Source organism: Lagenorhynchus albirostris, chromosome 1 (assembly GCF_949774975.1).
Source record: "Lagenorhynchus albirostris chromosome 1, mLagAlb1.1, whole genome shotgun sequence".
NCBI classification, from domain to species: domain Eukaryota; kingdom Metazoa; phylum Chordata; class Mammalia; order Artiodactyla; family Delphinidae; genus Lagenorhynchus; species Lagenorhynchus albirostris.
The window spans coordinates 38,099,659-38,122,096 of NC_083095.1; the positions used below are offsets into that span (position 1 = coordinate 38,099,659).

Below are 22,438 nucleotides of genomic sequence, written 5' to 3' on the forward strand. Positions count from 1 at the left end.
ATTTGTATTACAGATGTATCTTACCCTGGGCATTGTTACTATTTTGTAAACCAACTGAGAACAGATTAGATATGATTTTAAGAACTTCAGTTTCGGAAATATCTTTTCTGATTTGCTTTTTGTAGATGCCTGAAATTTTACTATTAGTATAACTGTAAATTTGCAAATCATGAATAAGCCTGAGAAGGGAAATACATGAAGCCCATTAACAGTTATTTATATTTTAGTGTAAACTGATTAATTAGGAGCACGCTTGACTGATAAGTAACGAAGCACAAGCTTTGATAGGAGGCATAAGATCACAGGGACCTGGGTGGGGGAGGCCTTATAAGGACTCCAAATACTGGTCAAGAGGGTGCTGCTCTGCTATTTTCCATCTTTTCCTGGAGGTGGTTCTGGCCTCAAAGCCTATAGAAAGAGTTTTCCTTCCAGTCTGGTGGTGTTCCTGTCATCTGTCTTCTGGGTTCCCTTCTGCTGGCTGCAAAGACCTTGTGTAAGGCTGCTGAGGAGGTGATTCCATTCCAGCTAACTCTGCTGCTTGTTTATTTTTAGGTGTCTTGCAATATATTCAGAACTCTCCCTCCTAGTGACAGCAATGAATTTGATCCAGAAGAAGATGAACCTACCCTTGAGGCATCGTGGCCACACTTACAGGTACTTTGAACTACTATTTGTTATAAAAGAAAGATCCATTAACTCATTAGCTGATTAGCATGGGAATTCCTTGAAGGCCTTATTCACCAAGAAATCAAATTAGAGTACATTACTGGAAAGCTAGAGAATGCTTTTTATGTTTCTTACTGTTGATAATTAGGATGCCAAAAGAATAAAATAATAAGCATTATAATGCTTTAGGGTGGGCCCTCCTGGGTTGCATGCTCAGCCAGTGATTTTATTAGAGCTTCTATGTGATCCTTCCTGCTGGAGGCTCAAACAAGAACAGAACTATTTTCCATTAATACTAGTTAGATGTGATTAGGTCACAGAGTACGTACCTCATTTTCAGCAGTTAGGTACCCGGGGGACTTTGAATGCCTGTCTTCAAGATAACCACGAATGTGTTTCTTTAGCCTGGAAGGGCAAAATCAAATTGCAATAGCTATTTCACAGTGTTGTAAGGAAGAGCAATAGCTGAGAAAAATCTTGTGCAAAGGCCAATTTTGCACTCTTGCACTGAGAAGGCCATGTTTTCCAATCATCCTCATGTGCCAGGACAGATTAGGACCACCCCGGCATCTCCTTTCCCATTTGTATCGTATTTACTTATCCATACCAGACCTTTTCCATCCTCCTTTCCTGGCTGCCCTCTTTCAAGGCCAGCATTTCTCAAATGAGTAGAACAAGGAAATGTGAGTGTAATGAACCTCAAAGCCATTTTTCCATTCAGTTAGAATGTCCTCAGACGCTGTGTGACAGCTAGTGAGAAGGGAAGGGATGGTAGAGAAGGAATATGACCATGTCCATTTTCACCCTAAGGCAGAAGTCACTGCATCTTTGTAGAAGTGTGCTCACGGTTACTAGTTGACTTTCTGAAGGGCAGAAAACTATGCAGCAGGGAGATAAGGCCTAGAGATATTCTAAGGGTTTATTTTTTTCCCCACTTCAGAATTATTGACATAAATTTGCAGCTTTCCCTGTCCTGCTTTGGAAGCTCAAGGTTGCTGCAGATATACATGTAATGCTCTTTCCCCTAGTTATGTGGAGAGCTTTCAGGGGCTGTGTTTTCTCAACTCTTACCTAGGCATTAATACATATGTATTCCTGCTACCAATGCCAAAATACAGAGTAAATTAGTTAAAACATTGTAGTTGATTTACTATCTTAGATGCTTGATTTTTTTATAAGGTGCCAGACATACTATCTGTAATCTAAGAAATTTGCAAAACTACTTGTGCTTTTCATGGTGTATCCCAGATTATGACAAAAAATCCAAAAAGAAAACGAAAAATGGAATTACTGTTTTGAATGGATGGACTTTTTGTCATGTCTTATTCTTGATGCTTGGCACCAGTTCACAGAAGTGCAGTATAGTCTGGAAGAAATTTAAAAAGCAAAGCAAACAAAAAAGTTACTTTTCTCAGAAAAGTCCTGCATCTTGTGGTTGAAAAGACAGGGAAGGAGATGTCTTCAAAGCTTCAACTTGTTGTCTTGTCTACCTCCTGAAGAAGAGAGAGTAGACCATTCTTGCCATTTGCAGGAGCTTTTTGAATACTCTAAATCATGATTGCCATAGATATAAATTTCCCCTAAAGTATGATAAACTTTATCATACTCAATATTGAACTCAGTATTTCAGTTAATCCTTGCTAAGCTTAATGACTCTATAAAATATGGGTCTAAATTAATTTCTAAAGCTATTAAGCAGAATTCTGCCACCAAAAATCTTGAGCTTACACTGTGTCTTTACTACAGGAACATTAACCATTAGTTCATCTGCAATGCTTAAAACCAAAGCAACAGTGAGGAGTGATGCTGAGACCTGTACCCTTAATGGATCTGAAGTCACAAACTGTGTTCCAAAACAGGCTGGTTTCATCTGTGTTGACATCTTGTTTCAGCCTGTAGTCCTCTCTCCCCTTCTTTAGCTCAGGGGGAAACATGACATAGGCTGGATCAGGTAAAGAAGCCTGTAAGAGAAAAGAATGAATATATGTATATGTATAACAATCACTTTGCTGTACACCTGAAAGTAACATAACATTATGAATCAACTATACTCCAATAAAATTAAAATTAATTAAAAAAAAAAGAAATCTACTCTTCAAATTCACAAATGAACCTTCATTCATAGCAAAGGCCAAGTCAGAAGGCACTGTCTTTTGCTTTATGGAAGTATTTGTACTGGCTCCTGACTTGTCTCACGAATTCTGTGTTTTCTTTGTATATTCTGACTCCACAAATCAATCACCTTTCCATTTTCACTAATAAGTGGTTTTAGGACTGGCAAGAGCCCTCGTTGAATGTTTAAGAAAACTTCTTTTCTGTTCGTGATAGGTCGTTCATGTCGTGGTGACCCATCACTAAATTCAACATTTTACTTTATGATTGATCCAACAATCGATTTTTCCAGACCCAAACAGCACTTTCTTCAGCTTTTTCACTTTTTCTTAACTCCAGCATTAGCAGTGTGCTGCTGATTCTGGCCCACATTTTGCAAGGAAGTACGGTGTTTATTACCAAATCTCTGACAATAGTAGAGAACAACAAAATCACATTATGGCTGTTGGGTGGTTGGCTAGGCTCCTTGCCTCACTGTGTGCTCCTGCACACTCTGATTTTAATTGTGGCTCGTATAAAGTTACTCATTACAACAAATCATGGATCTTTGAGGATATTTAAAAATAAGAAAAAGTATTAAATCTACAAATTTTTAGTTCACATATGTCAAAAGATCTACTGTATGTGTGTCATTTGATCTTTTCTATTATCTGCGTTGGTATCTTTTAAACTGGTATCCCATGGTTATTTTTTGCGTATTTTTTGAAATTGGGTCTGTTTTTATAGTAGAATACAATTTTGTAGGACTTCCATTTACAATTAAGGGATTGTTTTTAATGCTTTACACTGGAGACTGAAAAACCAGAATACTAAAGTCTTTTTACTCGTGTTCCTTGAAGAATTCACTTATGTGACCTTGAAAAGTAATTTATCCTCTGCAGTCCCTAGTCCTTCCCTTTAGAAACTCAAGGGAGATTTTTGATTCTGAGGTAAAATCTGTCTCTTAAAAAATCTGTCTCTTAAAGTAGAGAACATTTATGCTTATTAATTAATATGTCTGAAGTGTTTCCATCAAATTTTTTAAACCATAACTGCTTTCAAGGGACCAGAGGGGAGAGGACATTTTGCCAATCCCACTGGAAAGCCCTGCTTGCCCACAAGTCAGGCCTGGAAGATGAGAATCTCTCCACTTTGTAGGAATCAAAAGAGAGATGAAACCCCTGTTTATGGGTTATTTGAACAAGGCTGATGTTCTGTTTGTAAAACCAAGAGTTGAAAGATTAGTTTATTGGAAAAAGAACAATCCTTCTAGGGGGTATTTGAACTCAGGCATTATTATGACTAGAAGTACAACTTGGCAATGTTCAGATAACTGGGAAAGAAGTTTCTTCTGAATTCAGAGAGAAAAACATAGTTTTATAAAGAAGTAAAATCCTAATGTGAATACCTAATATTAAGTGTTAGAGTCTGAAGTCACAAGGTCACTGTGTGACACATTTAGGTTAGTGGTATCTGTAAACCCTTAGGGGGGACCTGAGACCTAATTGTCAGTGGCCTGCAAGGTCAAAAGTAGTTTTATAATAATACTGTATTATTTGCTCCTTTCACTGTGTTGACATTTGCACTAATATTTGTAAAAGCAGTGGTGGTTGAAATTGCTGTTGTGTTAGCACAAATAAGGCAGTTGTGCCCAACTGGTCTAGCAGTCATATTCTTCACTGCCATGCACTTTACAATTAAAAAAAAAAAAAGCCAATTTCAATCAAGAATGTCCTTGAAGAAGCAGCAAAAATTATTAATTTTATTAAATCTTGACCTTTGAGTACACATTAAAGATAATATTCTTCATGATGAAATGGAAAGTATGCATAAAGCACATCTGCTGCATACTGAATAGTTGTCTTGTGCTAAAACATTTGTGTGATTGTTTGAGCTGCAAGCTAAACTAGCTGTTTTTTCATGAACTGTCATTTTTACTTGAAAGAATACCTGACAAACTATGGTTGTTCTGACTTGGGTATTTGGTGGATGTTTTCTCTAAAACAAACAAACAATTGTTTTACTACTGATAAAATTAAAGCATTGAAGAAAAATTTAGAATTAGAATTTTGAAAAGCTGTATCTTTCCTTTATCTGTTACCTTGAGCTTTACAGCTCCCCAAAGCTTAAAGCCTTTTTTTTTATAAAGTTAGAGATATTAAGGAATGTGACTTTTATTGATACTATGTATGTATGTAATGAAATGTGTCAACATTTGAAAAATCTCCATAACTCAGTGAACCAATATTTTCCAGTTGGCCAATGAATGATGTTAGGCAGTCATGCATGGGTAAAGATCATCCAAAGTGCAAGAGAGATGATTGGAATTTAGTTTAATGGTATGAAAAATTCATTGATACAGTTTCAGATTCTACAACTGCAACTTTTCTTCAAGAAATGACTGTCAAGTTCTGGTGTAGTATCAAAGAAAAGTATCTACAATTATGTGAAGAAACTATGAACATACTCTCCCTTTTTCATACTAGTAGATTTCTGTGAAGCTTGATTTTCTTTATATACTTTAACCAAAACAGTATATTACGACAGCTTGAATATGGAGACAGATAAGATTCTGTCTTTTCTTTTTTTTTTTTTTTTTTGCGGTAGGCGGGCCTCTCGTTGTTCCGGCCTCTCCCGTTGCGGAGCACAGGCTCCGGACGCGCAGGTCAGCGGCCATGGCTCACGGGCCCAGCCGCTCCGCGGCAAGTGGGATCCTCCCGGACCGGCGCACGAACCCGTGTCCCCTGCATCGGCAGGTGGACTCTCAACCACTGCGCCCCCAGGGAAGCCCAAGATTCTGTCTTTTCATATGCTGTTAAAGAGATTTACAAAAATAAAAAAGTGCTTCTCTTCCTAGTAACTTTTTTGGAAAATACATTTGTTTTTCACAAAAATATGTTAGTTATGTTAACATGTGATATATTTTATTGTTCTAAAATAATAAATATATTAAATTTTCTCAATTTTTATTTCTACTTTCATATATATATCTCATGTAAACAGAAAGCTTTTTTGAGTCTTCAATAATTTTTCAGTGTAAAGGAGTAAGACTAAAAAGTTTGATTATGCTGTTTCAGGCAATATTGACAGTAATGACAGTGGTGATATGTGTTAACCACTGTGCAGAGGTTAATCACATTAATCTCAGGGATTATCATCCCCATTATACAGTTGAAGCAAAAGACTTTTAGAGAAATTAACTTGCCTAGGGTCACACAGTTAGTAAGGGGTAGAGCTAGGCTTTCAACCCAGTGTCTACCTGTCTCTTGAAAGTCCTGGTTTTGATATACTGTTGTATACTACACCAGGATTTAATGTATACTTTAACATAGATTTATTTTGCAAAGAGCATAAACAGTGATCCCCCACGGTTTATTAAAACGGTTATTTGAGGTTGCCTCTGCAGATGAGAGTATTCTTACTCTTTGCAGATGAGAATATCCTGATACACCATCATATATTGCTTAGAGGAGTGTAAATTACCATAAACTCTCTAAAAGGAAATTGGTAATGAATGTTGAAAATCCTGACGTGTTTGGATATCTTTTGATCTAACAATTCTACTTTTAGAAATATTTCCTCATAAAATAATTGAACACGTGCACACTGATGCATGTTATATAATGTACATTCTGGCATAATTTAATAGAGAAGTAATTTAAAAACTACTTAAGTGTCTAAGCATAGGATATTGGTTAAATTAATTATGAGTATTGAAATTATTCATTATAAATATGTATAATGGACTGCTTGTAGCTTGAGAATGATGGCTTAGATATTGTTGGCATAAATTGTCCACAATATATTGTTTAGATGGTAAAAGTAGTTTTAAAACTATATTTTTTATATATATATATATATATTTATATTTATAGTACATTGGTATATTGTAGAAGTATAGAGAAAAATTGGGAGTTTTATACATTAAAGTGTTAACAGTGGTTAACTCTTAATGGTGAGATTATGGGATATTTTTATTTGCTCTCTTTGGCTGTGTTTCCAGATTTTACATTTAAAAAGTTAAAAATCACAACAGCAGCTGTGAGCTACAAGAAAGGCTGGCACTGCTAGTTGAATGATATTAAAACCTACTAAACCCCTTGTCAGTTTTAGTATTAGAGCTTTTTAAGGTTTTTGATACTATTCTCAGTGAATTATATTTTGAAATTAACGATAACCTATTTGTTGCAGCTTGTATATGAGTTTTTCATACGATTTTTGGAAAGCCAAGAATTCCAACCCAGCATTGCCAAAAAATACATAGATCAGAAATTTGTATTACAGGTAAGCACATTGTTGTGGTTGCATGTATTTGTTTTTCAGTTGATAACACTTTATCTCATTTTCTCTTGATGTTTGTTAACAAAATCTTACAGTGACAGTTATATCACCCTGTAAACAAATATATACACATAAGTTATTTTTCATTATTGCCCATTAAAAGTAATAGATACCTCTTTAGTTTATTGTGCTGGAAATTAATTACATTTTAAACAACAAGGAATGCTAATGCCTAAATCCCTGCAGTTTTCTTTCTTAAAGTTTAATTATAAAGGAATTTCATTTGTATAACCCTAGTTTGTGTGAATCCTTATGTAAGCTTGAAAACTTTTATTTGCATAAGGATTTTAAACTATTTCATTCATCTGTTAAAACTGAGTAGGCATGGTCTAGAGCATAGGTAAGCTTTAATAAATAATCAAAGTCAGGGTACTGGTGAGCTTCCACAACTAGGAAGTAGCACAGCTTAACACCTTAAGATTCCCTTGAAGAGAGTAACTCTCACCTGTTTGGAACTTTTCAGGATACCTACGTAATTTTCTTGATTTGTAATTTTACATTTTATAACTGTAAATCATATATTTTTACCCCGGAATTGGGTACTTTCATGGCCCTGAATATTTAGGTAGTATCTCCTTGCTCTTGTTAACATTCATCTATTAAAAAATGCATACTTGAGCCAACTGATGTATGGATTGTTGTAACTCCTTTCTAAGTGATTAGTGAGATGCCTTATGTGGAAAAGAATAAATATCTCCTAGTGAGCCAATATGCAGAACTTCAAATTTAAAGCATTACTTTGGAGAAAACTGATCTCCTATGCCTTACTTGGATAAAGGTTGATAACCTCAGTGATGACCTCATTCCTTAAATTAATACATTTAGAATTCTGGACATACTAGGTTGAGAAGGCTTGGAAAAGTGAGATTTGATATATAGCTAGAGAGGTAGTAGATAAATAGGTAGATTCATGGATCACTGGGAAATAGGTTGATCCAGACCCTTATCCCAAGTAGGTAAAATGCATTTCAGGCAAAACAAAAGCAAGACATAACAGGTCTGTGTTTGTATTGGAAAGTCCTTGCATTTCTGTAGCACTGTATAGTTGTCAGACCACCTTTACATGCATTATTTAATTTGATTTATACAGCGATCTAGAGGAGACATGGCAAGTTTTGTGCCCATTTTATAGATGAATAAATCTGAGGTCTAGAAAAGTTATCCAGGTTTCCCCAGCACGTTTCCTACTCTGGTTTTCTGTCCATTAAACCATGATGCCTCCTTGTGATTCCCTTTACCATAACTTGGAATGACTTCAACGCAGGAGTAGCCCCCGTCTCTCAACACTGATGAAAAACAAGGTTCTCTTACATTTATGGTAAATTAAAGTGCCCGAGAGGATCGGATAATGATTCAACAGTAGACACTGTGTTTAGTTGACATGGAAACAGTAAATCCTGCAAAGGGCCCAGTCAGTGTGCTCTCCGTGGTTGATGGGTACTGATAAAGCTCCTAAAATTAAAACAACAGAGAAACGCAGACTTGGAAGGGACATTTTGGGTTGTCTCTTCTAGTTCTTTACACCGTGAATCAGTTTTCTTTGAGACCCTGATGAGGGGTGACCTCTCCTTGCCCTTTTTCAGTGAGAAAGGGCCACATACTCAGGTAGATTGTTCCATTTTTGTTAGAAAGTTATTTTTTATGTTGAATCTCCTTATACCTGATACCTTTTGGCCTTATTTCTTCAGAAGAGTCCCTTAGTATATCACTAGCCCAGGCATAACCTTTCAGGTCTTAGAACACAGCTTTTGTATTTACCTCTTGCCTCTTTTTCTCTAAAACAGCAGTTACAACTCAAATGCCTATAGGCTCATTTATAATAGTCTGGTGGCCAGATGTCAGACAATAGGAGGCAGACCAGCTCCTACTGAAGGGAGCTTTGACTATACCTCTTTCTTAAGTATTGCCAGACATTTTTTTTTTTTTCCCGAAGAGAAATTTTTTTCTCCCAAATTCAGTTTTTTTGTGAAATTTTCTGATAGTTTTAAAATCCTGTTCAGAATGAATTAAAGCCATCTGCCTTCTGGATCTAGCCTACCAGCTGTCAGTGTGTGTTCTCTGCTCTAGACTGAGTCCTTAGTTCTGTCAACCCTGTCTCATTTGTCAGTTTTTGGTCTTCAACATGTGTCCATTTGTCTTCAAGGATGACATCTATGTCTGAACACAGTGCCCTGAGCCTGGTCAATCCAATGCAGCTTAGAGTTGGGGGTCTCCATTCCCTTGTCTGGATGCTAGGCTTCTTAAAGGGGAAGTCTCATTAGCTCTTCTTGCTGTTCCATGACACTGCTAACTTAGGTTAATAAGCTTGTGGTCTTAACTGACTTCTAATTTAGTTTTACACATGTTGTCATAAACCCGTTTTCGTTTTCCCTTGTTCATTTTACAGTTTGCTTTTTTATCTAGGTGTAGGATCTGACATGTATTCCTGTGGAATATCTTATCTCCCCAGCCTTCTGAAGTCTTTCTGGATCTTGATTCTGTCATCCACCTTATTCACTGTGCCTTCCAATCACATCTGTGATTACTAGCGATTGGTCTCATTGAAGCCATTGATTAAAATTGTTAAACTAGCCAGGACTCAGGATAGAGGCCTGTGGCATGCCTTTAGCAACTTCACTTTATTTTAGCACAGATTCACTAATAACAGTGTTTGGATTCCCTCCTTGAGCCGGTTAGAAATTTACCCTAGGATGGGGGCTTCCCTGGTGGCACTGTGGTTAAGAATCCGCCTGCCAATGAAGGGGACACGGGTTCGAGCCCTGGTCCAGGAGGATCTCACATGCTGCGGAGCAGCTAAGCCCATGCACCACAACTACTGAGCCTGCACTCTGGAGCCCACGAGCCACAACTGCTGAGCCCACGTGCCACAACTACTGAAGCCCGTGCACCTAGAGCCTGTGCTCCGCAACAAGAGAAGCCACCGCAATGAGAAGCCCGTGCAGCACAATGGAGAGTAGCCCCCCCGCCCCCGCTCACAGCAACTAGAGAAAGCCTGTGCACAGCAACAAAGACCCAACACAGCCAAAAATTAAATAAATAAATAAATAAATAAATTTTTTTAAAAAAGTATCTTAAAAAAAAAAAGAAAAAGAAATTTACCCTGGGATGTCCTCATCCTCGCATTTAAAATTTTTGTTTATAAGGAGAGTGTAGAGACTTCATCAGATGTGATGGTAGAAGCCAGGACTTCATGTTTACAGCATTCCCCTCCTCCATGGGCCTTGGAACTTTATCATAAAAGGAATGCCAGAATTTCCTGGCTCTCCAGTGGTTAGGACTGCACTCTCACTGCCAAGGGCCTGGGTTCGATCCCTGGTCAGGGAACTAAGATCCCTCAAGCTGCGGGCACGGCCGAAAAGAATAATAATAATAAAGAAATAAAAAGGAACGCCATTCGTCTGCCACGGGGCATTAGTGAACTTCTGGGGGCTACTATTGGTTTACTGGTAATGTTGCCCTAAGTACTTGCAAATCATGGCACTGATCATCTGTCCCCAAGTTTTGTGAGAGACAAGTAATAAAGTATAAATAGTGAAGCTCATCTACTTATGCTTCATGTTTTCAGTCCCTGCCTCATTTTTTCAACTTTTTTGCCTTCTTTATCTTCCCTCTGCTGGACCTGTTGATGAACTCAGCCTTTAGACCAGGGCTCACCTCAGTGCCTGCATCAGTTATGAAAGGGTCAGGCAGGGTATTGGTGGAATTAACGGCACCACTGAGTGGTACTTGAATGTAATCCTGTGACTAACCAGTGCACTAATTTTCATGATGGGGAGAAGCTCTGGTTGCCTATCAGCTGCCGACTTCCAAATTACCCTGTTCATTCATGTTCGTAACCTGTAAAGTTGGCCTCCTATTCCTTTTCCTTCCCTAAGTTTGCCCCAACACCTTCTAGGAGTGGGGACTCAATCCCCTGCCTGCTTCTCCTAAGCTTCCTTCCTCAAGAGTTTTGGTCCCGACTTGAGACCTGATGGCAATGGGTGAGCCTTTTGGAGCTTGAGCGTTATTGCTGAGATTCTATCCTGTTATCCCCCATCCCACCCTACCGTCCTCTTCCTCTGACCACCATGCCTTAACTGTCCTTGAGCTGGCAGGTCCTTCGTATGTCTGTACCGTCTAGTCAGCTCATTCATTTTGCATACCCTCAGTTTTCCCTCTTTTTTCTCTACCGCATGGACTCCCAAGGTGCTACCTGGTCCTAGCCTGGTTTTCTTGTGCCATGGGAACCCTCATACTTTTCCCTATTGCAAATCAGGATGACATTCACCTTATTCCTTTTCTTTGAGCAGATTTCTTATTCTCTGTGGATTCTCAAAGATCTCAAAAAGAGTTTTCAACTCAGAACTCTTTTATTTAGTAAGACATAATTTATTCTAGCCACAAGATTTACACTTACTTTCTGTAGCAGCTAGCTGTATTCTTTACAGTCTGTTCTGACTCTGATTCCTGCATCCCCAAAAGCAAAATAAGAAGTGGTCTATTTTGGGCTTCCCTGGTGGCGCAGTGGCTGAGAGTCCGCCTGCCGATGCAGGGGACGCGGGTTCCTGCCCCGGTCCGGAAAGATCCCACGTGCCGCGGAGCTGCCGCTGAGCCTGCGCGTCCGGAGCCTGTGCTCCGCAACGGGAGAGGCCACAACTGTGAGAGGCCCGCGTACCCAAAAAAAAGAAAAAAAAAAAAAAGAATTGGGCTATTTTAACAGGATGTAGTGAAGAGAAACTTAGAAGGCTCTGGATTGGAATCCTTACTCCCCTATGTACTCTAAGTATATTTTAGGAGCTAAGAATATGAGCTGTGGGATAAGAAGAAACTGCATTCAAACCCAGGCTTTTCTGCTTACTTGCAATGTGACTTTCAGCAAGTTAATACGCTTGCTACCAAGCACGAGTTTCCTCATTCATGACGTGGGGATAACAGTATAAGTGAGATACTGTTCAGTAAAATAAGATATACCCCCAAACTGACAACTGTTAAATCTTCTTAATTGAATTGGCACTATGGATACAGACACAGGCTCCCTACCTTCAGTCTTAAACAGGTACTGAAAACTTGGGCAGATAATTGACTATTCTGAGCCTCAGTGTTTTCTTCTATAAAATGACAATAACAGTCGTCTTTCTTACAAGTTACAAAAAAATAGGCTGTTATGATGATAAAATAATATGACTTGTATAAATGTCTGCTGGTAGCATATATGGGGCCTAATAGTTGCTCATTAAATATCAATCCTCTTTTCACATCCTCATATTATGTTACCTGTCCATATTGGTAGGATGTCTTATTTTTCTTGATTCCAATATTAGTTTTAAAACTTCCACATTTTGAAACAAAGTTTTAAAATTTATGTGAAACTTACAATAAAAATTTTGCAAAGAAGGCTTGAATAAATGCAGAAATGTAACGTAATCCTAGGTGGGAAGACGTTCCATCATAAAAATGCCCATAGACTCTCCAAATTAATCTGTACATTTCGTGCAATTCTAATTAAAATTTCAGTAGTTTTTCTATTTGAAAATTTCAGAGTTCATGAAATAAAAAGTTTTTGAAAAAGAAAACTAGTGATATTTTATTAGACATTAAAACATACTGTAAAGATACATTAATTAAAACAGCATGGTATGGGTATAGGAGACTGGAACATAGTAGAGGCTTGGGTGGAAAAGACCCTTTTTAGTATGCTATAAAATTCATAAAAATATATGAATAAGTAGATAAGATAGATACCTACCTACATACATATATATTAAATTGGTATAATGCTCTGAAGAGGAGATCTGATAGAATTCTATTGACTTAGATTGTGACTGAGCAATTCCGTGAGAAGTAGATGTGTACACCAAGCAATATGTACAAGGTTATTGGATGTATCATTGTTAATGATTATTAGAAAATTGGAAACAATTTAAAAGTTCTTCAGTAGGGGTTGGTTGAATAAGCTGTGGACATTCATTTAAGGAAATATTCATCAGGCTATAAAAAGAATGAGATAGAGCTACACATGATCTGTTTTTAAGTGAAACATGCATATTATGGAACAGTATGATATTTTGAACCTGAGTCTGTTATTTTAGGGAAAAGGAGTGTTTGTCTCTGCAGTAAAAATTTTGGAAGGAGATACACCACGTTTTTATTAATTGTCTGGTGGGGTGTAAGATTATGTGTGATGATCTTTACTTTCTAATTTCTATTTTTTGCATTTAAATAGTGAACATGTATGTTATAATCAATAAGAACAGTCAAAATATTTCAACTACAGCTACATTCTCATTTTGTTGCCTTGCATTTTTGTAAAACTCAGCTGATTCTGTTCATTAATCTTCCCAAGACTATGTTTTATAAGACTATCCCATTCTTTTATACTTAACATTTTTTTGTATTTCCTTCCTTTTATCATTTGTGCATGTCCTTTTAAAGTCTGAAGCTCAGTGGCAAGCTTCTTGTGTTGCCTCAAGGGCCTCTTTCAATACCTCTCTTTTTAATTCCTCAGCAGGAAGCAATATAGATTAGTGGTTAAGTGTATAGACTGGTTTGGATTCAGACTCTACCATTTTTTAGTGCATGACCTTGGGCAAGTTATATAACTGCTGTATGACTCAGTTTCCTCATCTGGAAAGTAGATGCAAAATATCCATTATATGATAGTAATTATGTTGTAAGGTTCTTGTGCAGATTTAGTAAGTGTATACGTATGTAAGCACTAAGAACAATTCCTGATAATAGTAACTGTTCAGTAAATGTTACACTGCTGCTGTCACTACTATCTTTATTAGGATCAGTTCTTGTTTTTAAGACTTTCTTTACCATTATTTTCTAGAACAGCCTCAATCCAGGAAGTTACATGATGTTAGTCTGTCATGTCTTACCTAGCATGTTATCCATTTTTTGAAATCTAACTTTTACCATTCTAAAAAATCAAAAAACCCTTTTGACTCTGCTTATATTGTTCTTCGTGGGCTGTTGGGATTTTTAAAGATGTTAAATATGGTCTCTTGTCCTTGAATTCTCATCAGTTCCACTTCACCAACTGATTTCTTCCAATCAGTGTTAGAAGTAAATGTTTAATTAGTGCCAGGAGCATGTACTTTTTAGTGTATAAGGACCAGGGAAAGCGCATTCAAATCTTTACAGAGGCCAGACAAGTGATACATAATGAAGTAGTCTGGGTGTAACAGAAAGGAGTTGATGGAAACAGTGGTGACCTAGAGAGCTCGGACCCTGCTGCCAATCTGTTCCTGTTAACTGTTGGCTGATTGCTAAGTGGGCCAAGTGTTGCTAGATTCTTCTGATTTTTTAAGAGAACCTGGAAATCTAGATTTTTGTATGGGCCAGTCAAAATCGTCAGTGACTTGTACCTTTGAAGGGTTTGCTCTTTTTTATTTCAGAATGGACTACTTTGTTTAAATTTCGTAGTAATTTTTGTTAAATCTAGATTTACATAACCTTTAGCACTTCTTATGTACTTAATCTAAGTCTTTACATAAGGAAGCTGTCAGAGACTTATCAAAGCTAGTCGATTGATTAAATAGTGCCCTTGTGTCCATGGTAATGTTGTTGATTTTAGACTTAGGTAACTTAGCTATAAGTGTGTCGGCTTGCCTAGGCTTTGGAAACAACCTTGTCTATTCCCAGTAAAGATAATTTTCATCTGCATTAGGGTGGTTGAGAAAATGGTTTCTTTATGACACTTCCCTCCCCCAAGACCAAAAGTGAATTGCCAAACCTTGAATTACGTCACTGGGTGAATTGTCGTGGTAAGAGTTTAGTAGCATATCTCTAAAGACTGCGTTCAACCACTCTGCAAGTCTGAAAAGTAGTCAGTGGTTGCTAAGAGATGTACTATTCAAGCATCTCCATAAACATATGTACTGCTGGAGGTGGCTCCTTAGTAATTTGTACTTCACATTTGTGGTTATATTTAGCTGAAAGGTACTGTAATTATCATGCAAATTATGCAAATCATCCAGCCTGTCCTTAAAAGTGACCTTTTGTTATTGTGTTTTAAAAACTGAAGACAAATTGGACATGATACAAAACCAACCCATGAAAAAATGTTAGGTTCTTAACTGAAATAAAATTCACGAGGCCTTGAATCTCAGCTCTAATACAAAGAACTATTTTCCAAACAAGTTCCTTGAATAGGTCAAAATGCTTACATTTCTCTCTCAGAGTCTATAGCAAATAAAACTTTAGAGAGTTTATTTCTACCAGGAATTTTATCAGATAGACATAACCAGTTAACAATAAATTGCCCCATCCCATCCTGTCCAACTATAACTTAAAAACCTTAAAAAAGGGCTGTACTGCTCTGACTTCTGCATCCAGAGCCAGCTTGGTAGGCAAGGAACTCGTGCAGGGGCAGCGGGCCCTGTGCTTAGAAGGACCTTTTTCATGGTTTAACGCTTTGCTGTTGCTGTCTTGAAATTCTTAGTACTTTTTGAACAAGGAGCAGTACGTTTTCATTTTGCGCTGGGCCCACAAATTATGTAGCTAGTCCCTGCCTGTATCCCACTAAGTGCATCATCATGTACCATAGCAACTCTTTCTTGAAATGCTGACCGAATTAAAAATTTAAATCGCAGGGTTTTCTTGAATCAGTTGGAATAAGTGCTTGAGGGAGAATAGAATGGACTTTTCTACTTTGTAGGAAAAATGCTGAAATTAGGAGAGAAATAAAAGCCTGTGACTTGGCAGAGTTGTTCATGTTTGTATGACTGACACCTTTGAAATGTTTATACGGAGTTATAGGGGTCCTGAAGTCAGAACTGCTGGAAGCTTATAATGTGCAACCTTTTGATTCCTTGTCCACGCTGTGCTCGCTCAGTGGTTGCCCATAGGTCAGTTCATTTCATACGTTGGTCCTCTTGAGTTGTTACCATTCATGGGAGTCAGGCTGCCGCTGGCTCTTCTTTCTTGGTTCTGGGCTGTTTTCTCCAGGTGCTTTATTACTTGATCGAGATGAAGGTATTAGGAAGATAATTTTTTTTTCACCTAGCAGAGTAGCTTAAATGAAAAACAAAGCCAGACATGTAGAGATCTGATTTTAGTTTGGTTTAAAACACTGAGAATACTAATTTCATTGATTATTTACTCTTTTTTTTACATGAAATAGCGCTGGGCAGTTGCTTCTTTATGTAGAAGAGGGTAATGGGCTTTTTGTTTCAAGTCTTTTGCTCATATGGTTTATAAAGAAAACTAGCAAGCCCTGCCTGATCCTTCCCCAACCCAGAGTCTCATTCCCTATAGGTAACCACATTCAGGTCTTCTAGCTGTTTCCTCATATGTATCTCCATAATTCTAAAGAGCACTCTTACTGCCCTTTGTTGATGTTTTTCATCTGTTCCTACTATAAGCCACTACATGTCTCCCTCTATGTCTTTCCAATGCAGTTATGTCGCAAAATTTAATTCAATCAAATTGTAGTGTTTGCATTAGTATGACTGTGTATATGTTGTTCAGAGCCAAGACACACATTATGCTATAATTACATTTCTTTTCTTGTAGGGCTTTTTTTTTTTTTAACCCCTAGAATTAGTAGTTGCCTTATTTTTCACTTGCTTGCTTTCTTATGTAGTCGTCATTAGTATATCCCTTAGTTCTCTGAGAGCACCATACAACTCTTCCCAGTCTGGCCCACGCTGATAACTAGTCTTTTTTTTTTTTTTTCCTCTTGGAGGCCTTTTTTCTGGAGCTCCAGTCATCCTGCTCTAGTTGGCACTGGTTGCTTTCTCTAGGCTGTATCTGCAGTGGCCATCCTGGGACTTAGCTTTTCTGGACTATGTCTTTATTTCCTTGGTTTCCTCTCTTTCGTTTTGGTGGGATACATACTCTAAATGCTTCCTAAGAAAGCATGAATGGGATGTAAATTTTTTGAGCCCTGCTTCTCTGGAAATGGCTTTATTCTACCCACATACTTGGTTGATGCTTTGGCTAGGTTTGGATTTCTAGGTTGGAGCCCATCCTCCCTCGGCGGTTTTAAGGAATTGCTCTATTGTCTTCTAGCTTTCAGTGTTGGTGTTGAGAAGGCCTGTGCCAGCTGAATTCCTTATCCTTTATAGTGACCTGTTTTCTCTGTAAGCTTTTGTGATCTGCTCTTTGTCCACAATGTCCGGAAACTTCAAAGTGTTGTGCTTTGTTCATTTATTGTGCAGAGGACATAATGGCCCTCATCTGTATTGAAACTCATGTAGTCATGTCCTTTTTTCCTAGAAAATTACATTGAATTATTTCTCAGATAATTTCCTTCTCTTTATTTTCTCTGTTTCTCTGTCTCTGTACCCATTTAAAATGTCTGTTAGTCATGTGTTGGACCTTTTGGATTGATCCTTTAGTTTTCTTATCTTCTTTCTTCTGTTACAATCTTCATCGTTTGGTTATACTTTCAGCATAGATTTGCTCATTTTAACGCGCCAGTCCTTCTGAAACTTTTATTTCTGTTACATCTTGAATTTCCAAAAGCTCTATTTTATTTTCTGAGTATTCATCTGTAATAACATTCTGATTTTGTTTCAAGTATCTAGTAGATTTGTTTATTTCTGGGGATGTTATAGGTTCATTTTTTGCAGTTTTTTTCTGCTCCTTGCAGTATGGCTATTTCCTCTGAGTTCTTTATGATGGTTTGTTTTGGTCTCTATCTTTTATGTTAGAGTGTTTGGTGATCTTTGACAATATTCATAGTTATACGTTAGTCCAAAAAAAGCCTCCTAGAGGGCTTCCCTGGTAGTGCAGTGGTTGAGAGTCCGCCTGCCTATGCAGGGGACACAGGTTCGTGCCCCAGTCCGGGAAGATCCCACATGCCGCGGAGCGGCTGGGCCCGTGAGCCATGGCCGCTGAGCCTGCGCGTCCGGAGCCTGTGCTCCGCAACGGGAGAGGCCACAACAGTGAGAGGCCCGCGTACCACACACACACACACAAAGCCTCCTAGAACCTGTGTCTGTGAGTGTGAGTGTGTGTGTGTGTGTGTGTGTGTGTGTGTGTGTGTGTGTGTACGCGTAAGTGGGAGACACTTGGCACATTAGGCAGAGGCCTTGCCATTTCATTGAGAAACCTTCAAATATTAGTATATCTGTAGGTGTTTTCCTCTTGAGGCTGTCAATTTCCCCAAAAAGGGACCGTCTAATCTCCTGCCTCAGTCAGAATTGAGAGCTTAGTCAGGGAAGGGCCTGGCAAAGGTCATGTTCTTCAGCATGCAGAATTTTATTAAATCCCATTATTTTCAATAACTGTTTTACTTTAGCTATATCTGATATCCCCAAGACTAGAGACTTACTCATTTATTCCCTCCAGACCTTGATTTTCAATCTTCAGTACACTGCATGGGACAGAGGATCTGGGAGGTCTTGTTACTCTTTCTCCAGGCTTTCAGTCAGTTCTGCTGTTTCTAGCTCCTCACACCCTTGACATCAAATATATCTGGTGCCTTCAATTCTTATGCCTTTTAAGGGTTCCCTGGTGTGAATTGGCTTGCTTCTTGTTGGCGTCCCTCCCTGCTGGCAGAATGGAAAAACATTTAGCAGAGTGGAGAAAGAGGAAACCTAAGATAGTTACCCCTTGCCATCTACTTTCCATCTTTGAGAGATGTGCAAATTTGTCTAATCTTCTCTCCAATCCTTTCTGCCCCATGGATTTCTTCCATTTTTATTCTTTTTACTCTCACTTCAGGGAGTGTTCAAGAGGAGAGAGGTTCAATCTCCCAAGTCTAACTGAAAGACCCTAATTACCTTTTTCATTTTGCCCTTTTAATTTCACTGTAGATTTATTATGAGGTTCAGGGGAGGTTCTTTGGCTAAATCGCTAGGCAGTTCATCACTGTCTGTTAGTTTCAGGAAGGCTGATTTTGTGAACTAGGAGACAGCATGTTGACAGGTCTGTCTTTGCTCTGTAATCACCCTGGAAACTCCAGCTTCGCTTCTTTGACAACAAGTTGCCTGTTACATTGTAGGGAGCATAGTCTACCTAGGCATTTACAAATACTGGATTATGTTTTTCATTGCTTTTTTTTTTGTGGGGAGTGTTTGAAGTGTATATATGACTAAGCACACAAATATTACTTTGTTTTGGAAATTAGAGCTCATCCCACTCTCTCCTCTGTTTGGGCCTGTGCACTCTTCTACCTTTTCTTTTGTCTCATACATCATGAAATCATCAAGGGTGTGTTCTGTAGAGCAGCAGAAAATTAGTTTATGTACTGCAATTCATCTTTCTCAAAGAACATAGAATATATAATATTTGTGGCTTTAAAACTCACTCAGGTTAGGTGCCTGGTAATACATTTTCTTTGAGGACCTAATGGAAACATTAGTTAAATAATTTTTGTTTAATTATTATGTGTTCATTAAACTCTTAAAGATTAACAGTACAGGGCTTCCCTGGTGGCGCAGTGGTTGAGAGTCCGCCTGCCAATGCAGGGGACACGGGTTCGTGCCCCGGTCCGGGAGGATCCCACATGCTGCGGAGCGGCTGGGCCCGTGAGCCATGGCCGCTGAGGCTGCGCGTCCGGAGCCTGTGCTCCGCAATGGGAGAGGCCACAACAGTGAGAGGCCTGCGTACCGAAAAAAAAAAAAAAAAAAAAAGATTAACAGTACATAAGCATGGTTGATTCAAGTTTTGCTAAAAGTACACCCCCTCAAACCTTCTCCTACGTTAGTTGCAAATTACTCATTAAGCCCTTCTACAACACTTGAAAATAGAAACCAACTAAAAAAATAGAACTCAAAGGATAATTATTTCTATTAACAAGGAATGGAATGAGTAGGTTAGAAATCTTCTGTCATTTTATGCAGGCATTAGGTAAGAGATACTGAGCCGGTGGGGCCTTTTTTGCCCATACCGTTCACATCTTTCTTTCTTAGACCGTTTCTTGTGGAAATGTGTAGTTGACTTGCTCATTGCTTTCCTGTGGACTCCAAGTTTGTTCGTGTGTGTGTGCACGCGTGCATGCGCGCAGCAAAGAGGACAGTCCCTGGTGCGTGCAGAGATTGACTGATTGACTGGTTGATTGATTGCATGACAAAGTAGGCAGAGAGATGGCAGGTATTTTAACCACATCTTCTGTTTAGATAGGCTGCTGGTGAAGGTATGTGTTATTGAATCTGCCATGAACACTTCCTTCACCTCTAACTCCTAATTTCTTCATGGATGTCACTTCCTATAGCACCCTTCCCTGATCACTCCACTTCTCCCAAATAGAGTAGATGTGTCTGCTATGTATTTATATAGTATCCTGAGCCACTTACCATGCTGCTTATTCCCTCATTGCGTTAGGCTCTGTAAAAGCAGTGTTGCTCATCATTGTATCCCTGACACCTTGCCCAGTGACTGGCGACATACTCATTTGAAACATTCATTGTTTGAATGGATGCATGACATTGTACAGTCAAAAATTTTGTCTGTCTCACTGCCCAGTTTTGAAGACTATTCTTCAGTTTGTTCTTTCTGCCATTATGTAAAGGGATTTTTTTTTTTTTGTCTGTAACTCTGTCTTTTGTTCAAAGAAAAGCACCAAAGTAGATGATTTATTTGATTACTGCCCACTGCGTTCTTCTGCTGTCGGTCTCAGCCTCAGTCTTAATCACCTGAAATCATGCTTTAGTCTGTCCTGATAGCTCTTTTTGGTAGTTAGGGTAGTCTCTTCATTTGTATGCTCTCTATATGCTCTTGAAATGTTTTGCTATGAAGTCAACATTAGAACTATGAGTTTTGTTTTATTGCAATGATAATGAAGGTATGAAGAACTCAGTAAAATTCAAACCAGTCTCCAAGTTTGTTCTTCAGCTAGAGGAACCTGCCCACTATTGTTTAAAAAAAAAAAAAAAAGCAGCCTTATTGAGATATAATTCATATACCATAGAATTCAGCCTTTTAAAGTTTACAATTTGATGTTTTTTAATATATTCCACAGAGTTGTGTAACCATCACTGTTATATGATTGCAGAACACTTTATCATTTCCCAAAGACACAGCCTACTCATTAGCAGCCACTCCTCATTCTGCTCTCTGTCTCTATGGATTTGCCTGTTCTGGGCATTTCACATAAATGGAATCATACAATATGTGGCCTTTTTGTGTCTGGCTTCTCTCACTTGGCATGATGTTTGCGAGTTTCATCCATGTGGTAACATATTTTTGTACTTCATTCCTTTTTACGGCTGAATAATATTCCACTGCAAGCACACTTTGCAGCAGTTGATGGGCGTTGGGGTTATTTCCACTTTTTGGCTGTTATGAATCATGCTGCAGTGAACATTCATGTACAAGTTTTTGTGTTGACATATGTTTTCAATTCTGATAAGATGTGATCTTATCAGGATTCAGTTATTGCCTTTAGATTACAAATGATTGGGAACTTAAAAATAATGTTATTCATGTATAACATACATATGGAAATCGTAAGTGTTTACCTCAGTGGTCAACACACCCATGTAATAAGAGCCAGGATCTAGAAAGAGGACATTGCCAGTATTGTTGGGAACTTTGATGCTTGCTTTGGTGTGGGTTATCTAAATTTACTTGAATGCTCTGGCAGAGCTGAAAGCTTAACTATATGTTTGGAACATAAGCTCAGTAGATGGCTTATTGTATAGAATTGCGGTGGTTGAGGTAATGGACTCTAGGGTCTCAACTGCTTGGGTTCAAATCCCAGCTCTACTGCTTGAGACCATGCGCAAGTTACTTAGCATCTCTCTGCCCCAATTTCCTCTTCTGAAAAATGGGAGTAAGACTACCTCATAGGGAGTATTAATATAAGTAGATTGCTTAGAAAATTGCCTGATGATCATACTAAGTGCTGTATATGTGTTACCTATTATTATTATTATTATTGTTATGATTGTTATTATTGTGTATATCTTCTCTAGAGTATAAGCTACCCTTGTCTGACTTATTTATCACTGTATTCCCAAAGACTAGCACTGTGCCTGCCACATAATAGATTTTCAATAATTTTTTGAGGAAGGAAGGGAGGGAGGGAGGGAGAAAGGAAGGAAGGAAGGAAGAGAGGGAGGGAGGAAGGAAGGAAGGAAGGAAGGGATTTTAAGTGAGTGGCAGAATTCCCAAATCCTTTTCTGAAACTGCTTTTGACAGCGACACTGTCTTTTATTTACAACAGCTTTTGGAGCTGTTTGACAGCGAAGACCCACGGGAACGGGACTACTTAAAAACAGTCTTACACAGAATTTATGGCAAGTTTCTTGGTCTTAGAGCATTTATCCGAAAACAGATTAACAATATTTTTCTAAGGTAAGTGGAGGGTGGGGGGAGAAGGAGAAGCAAAGTTGGTGGTTTTATAGAAGTATTAAGTAAACCTCAAATATTTGACCATAGTGTACTGACTTCTTCTCTTTTTTCT

The 22,438-nt window shown here is 38.3% G+C and overlaps 1 protein-coding gene across 4 annotated transcripts in view; it reads left to right on the forward strand.

Annotated features, from left to right (window-relative positions):
• PPP2R5E (protein phosphatase 2 regulatory subunit B'epsilon) overlaps window positions 1–22,438 on the forward strand; it is a 152,672-nt gene that overhangs the window by 109,048 nt on the left and 21,186 nt on the right. For all 4 annotated transcript variants that reach the window (XM_060141711.1, XM_060141728.1, XM_060141718.1 and 1 more), the window contains exons 4-6: window positions 553–654; window positions 6,949–7,041; window positions 22,199–22,329. In XM_060141711.1, coding sequence (XP_059997694.1) covers window positions 553–654; window positions 6,949–7,041; window positions 22,199–22,329 — 326 coding nt within the window. The remainder of the gene's footprint in view (window positions 1–552; window positions 655–6,948; window positions 7,042–22,198; window positions 22,330–22,438) is intronic.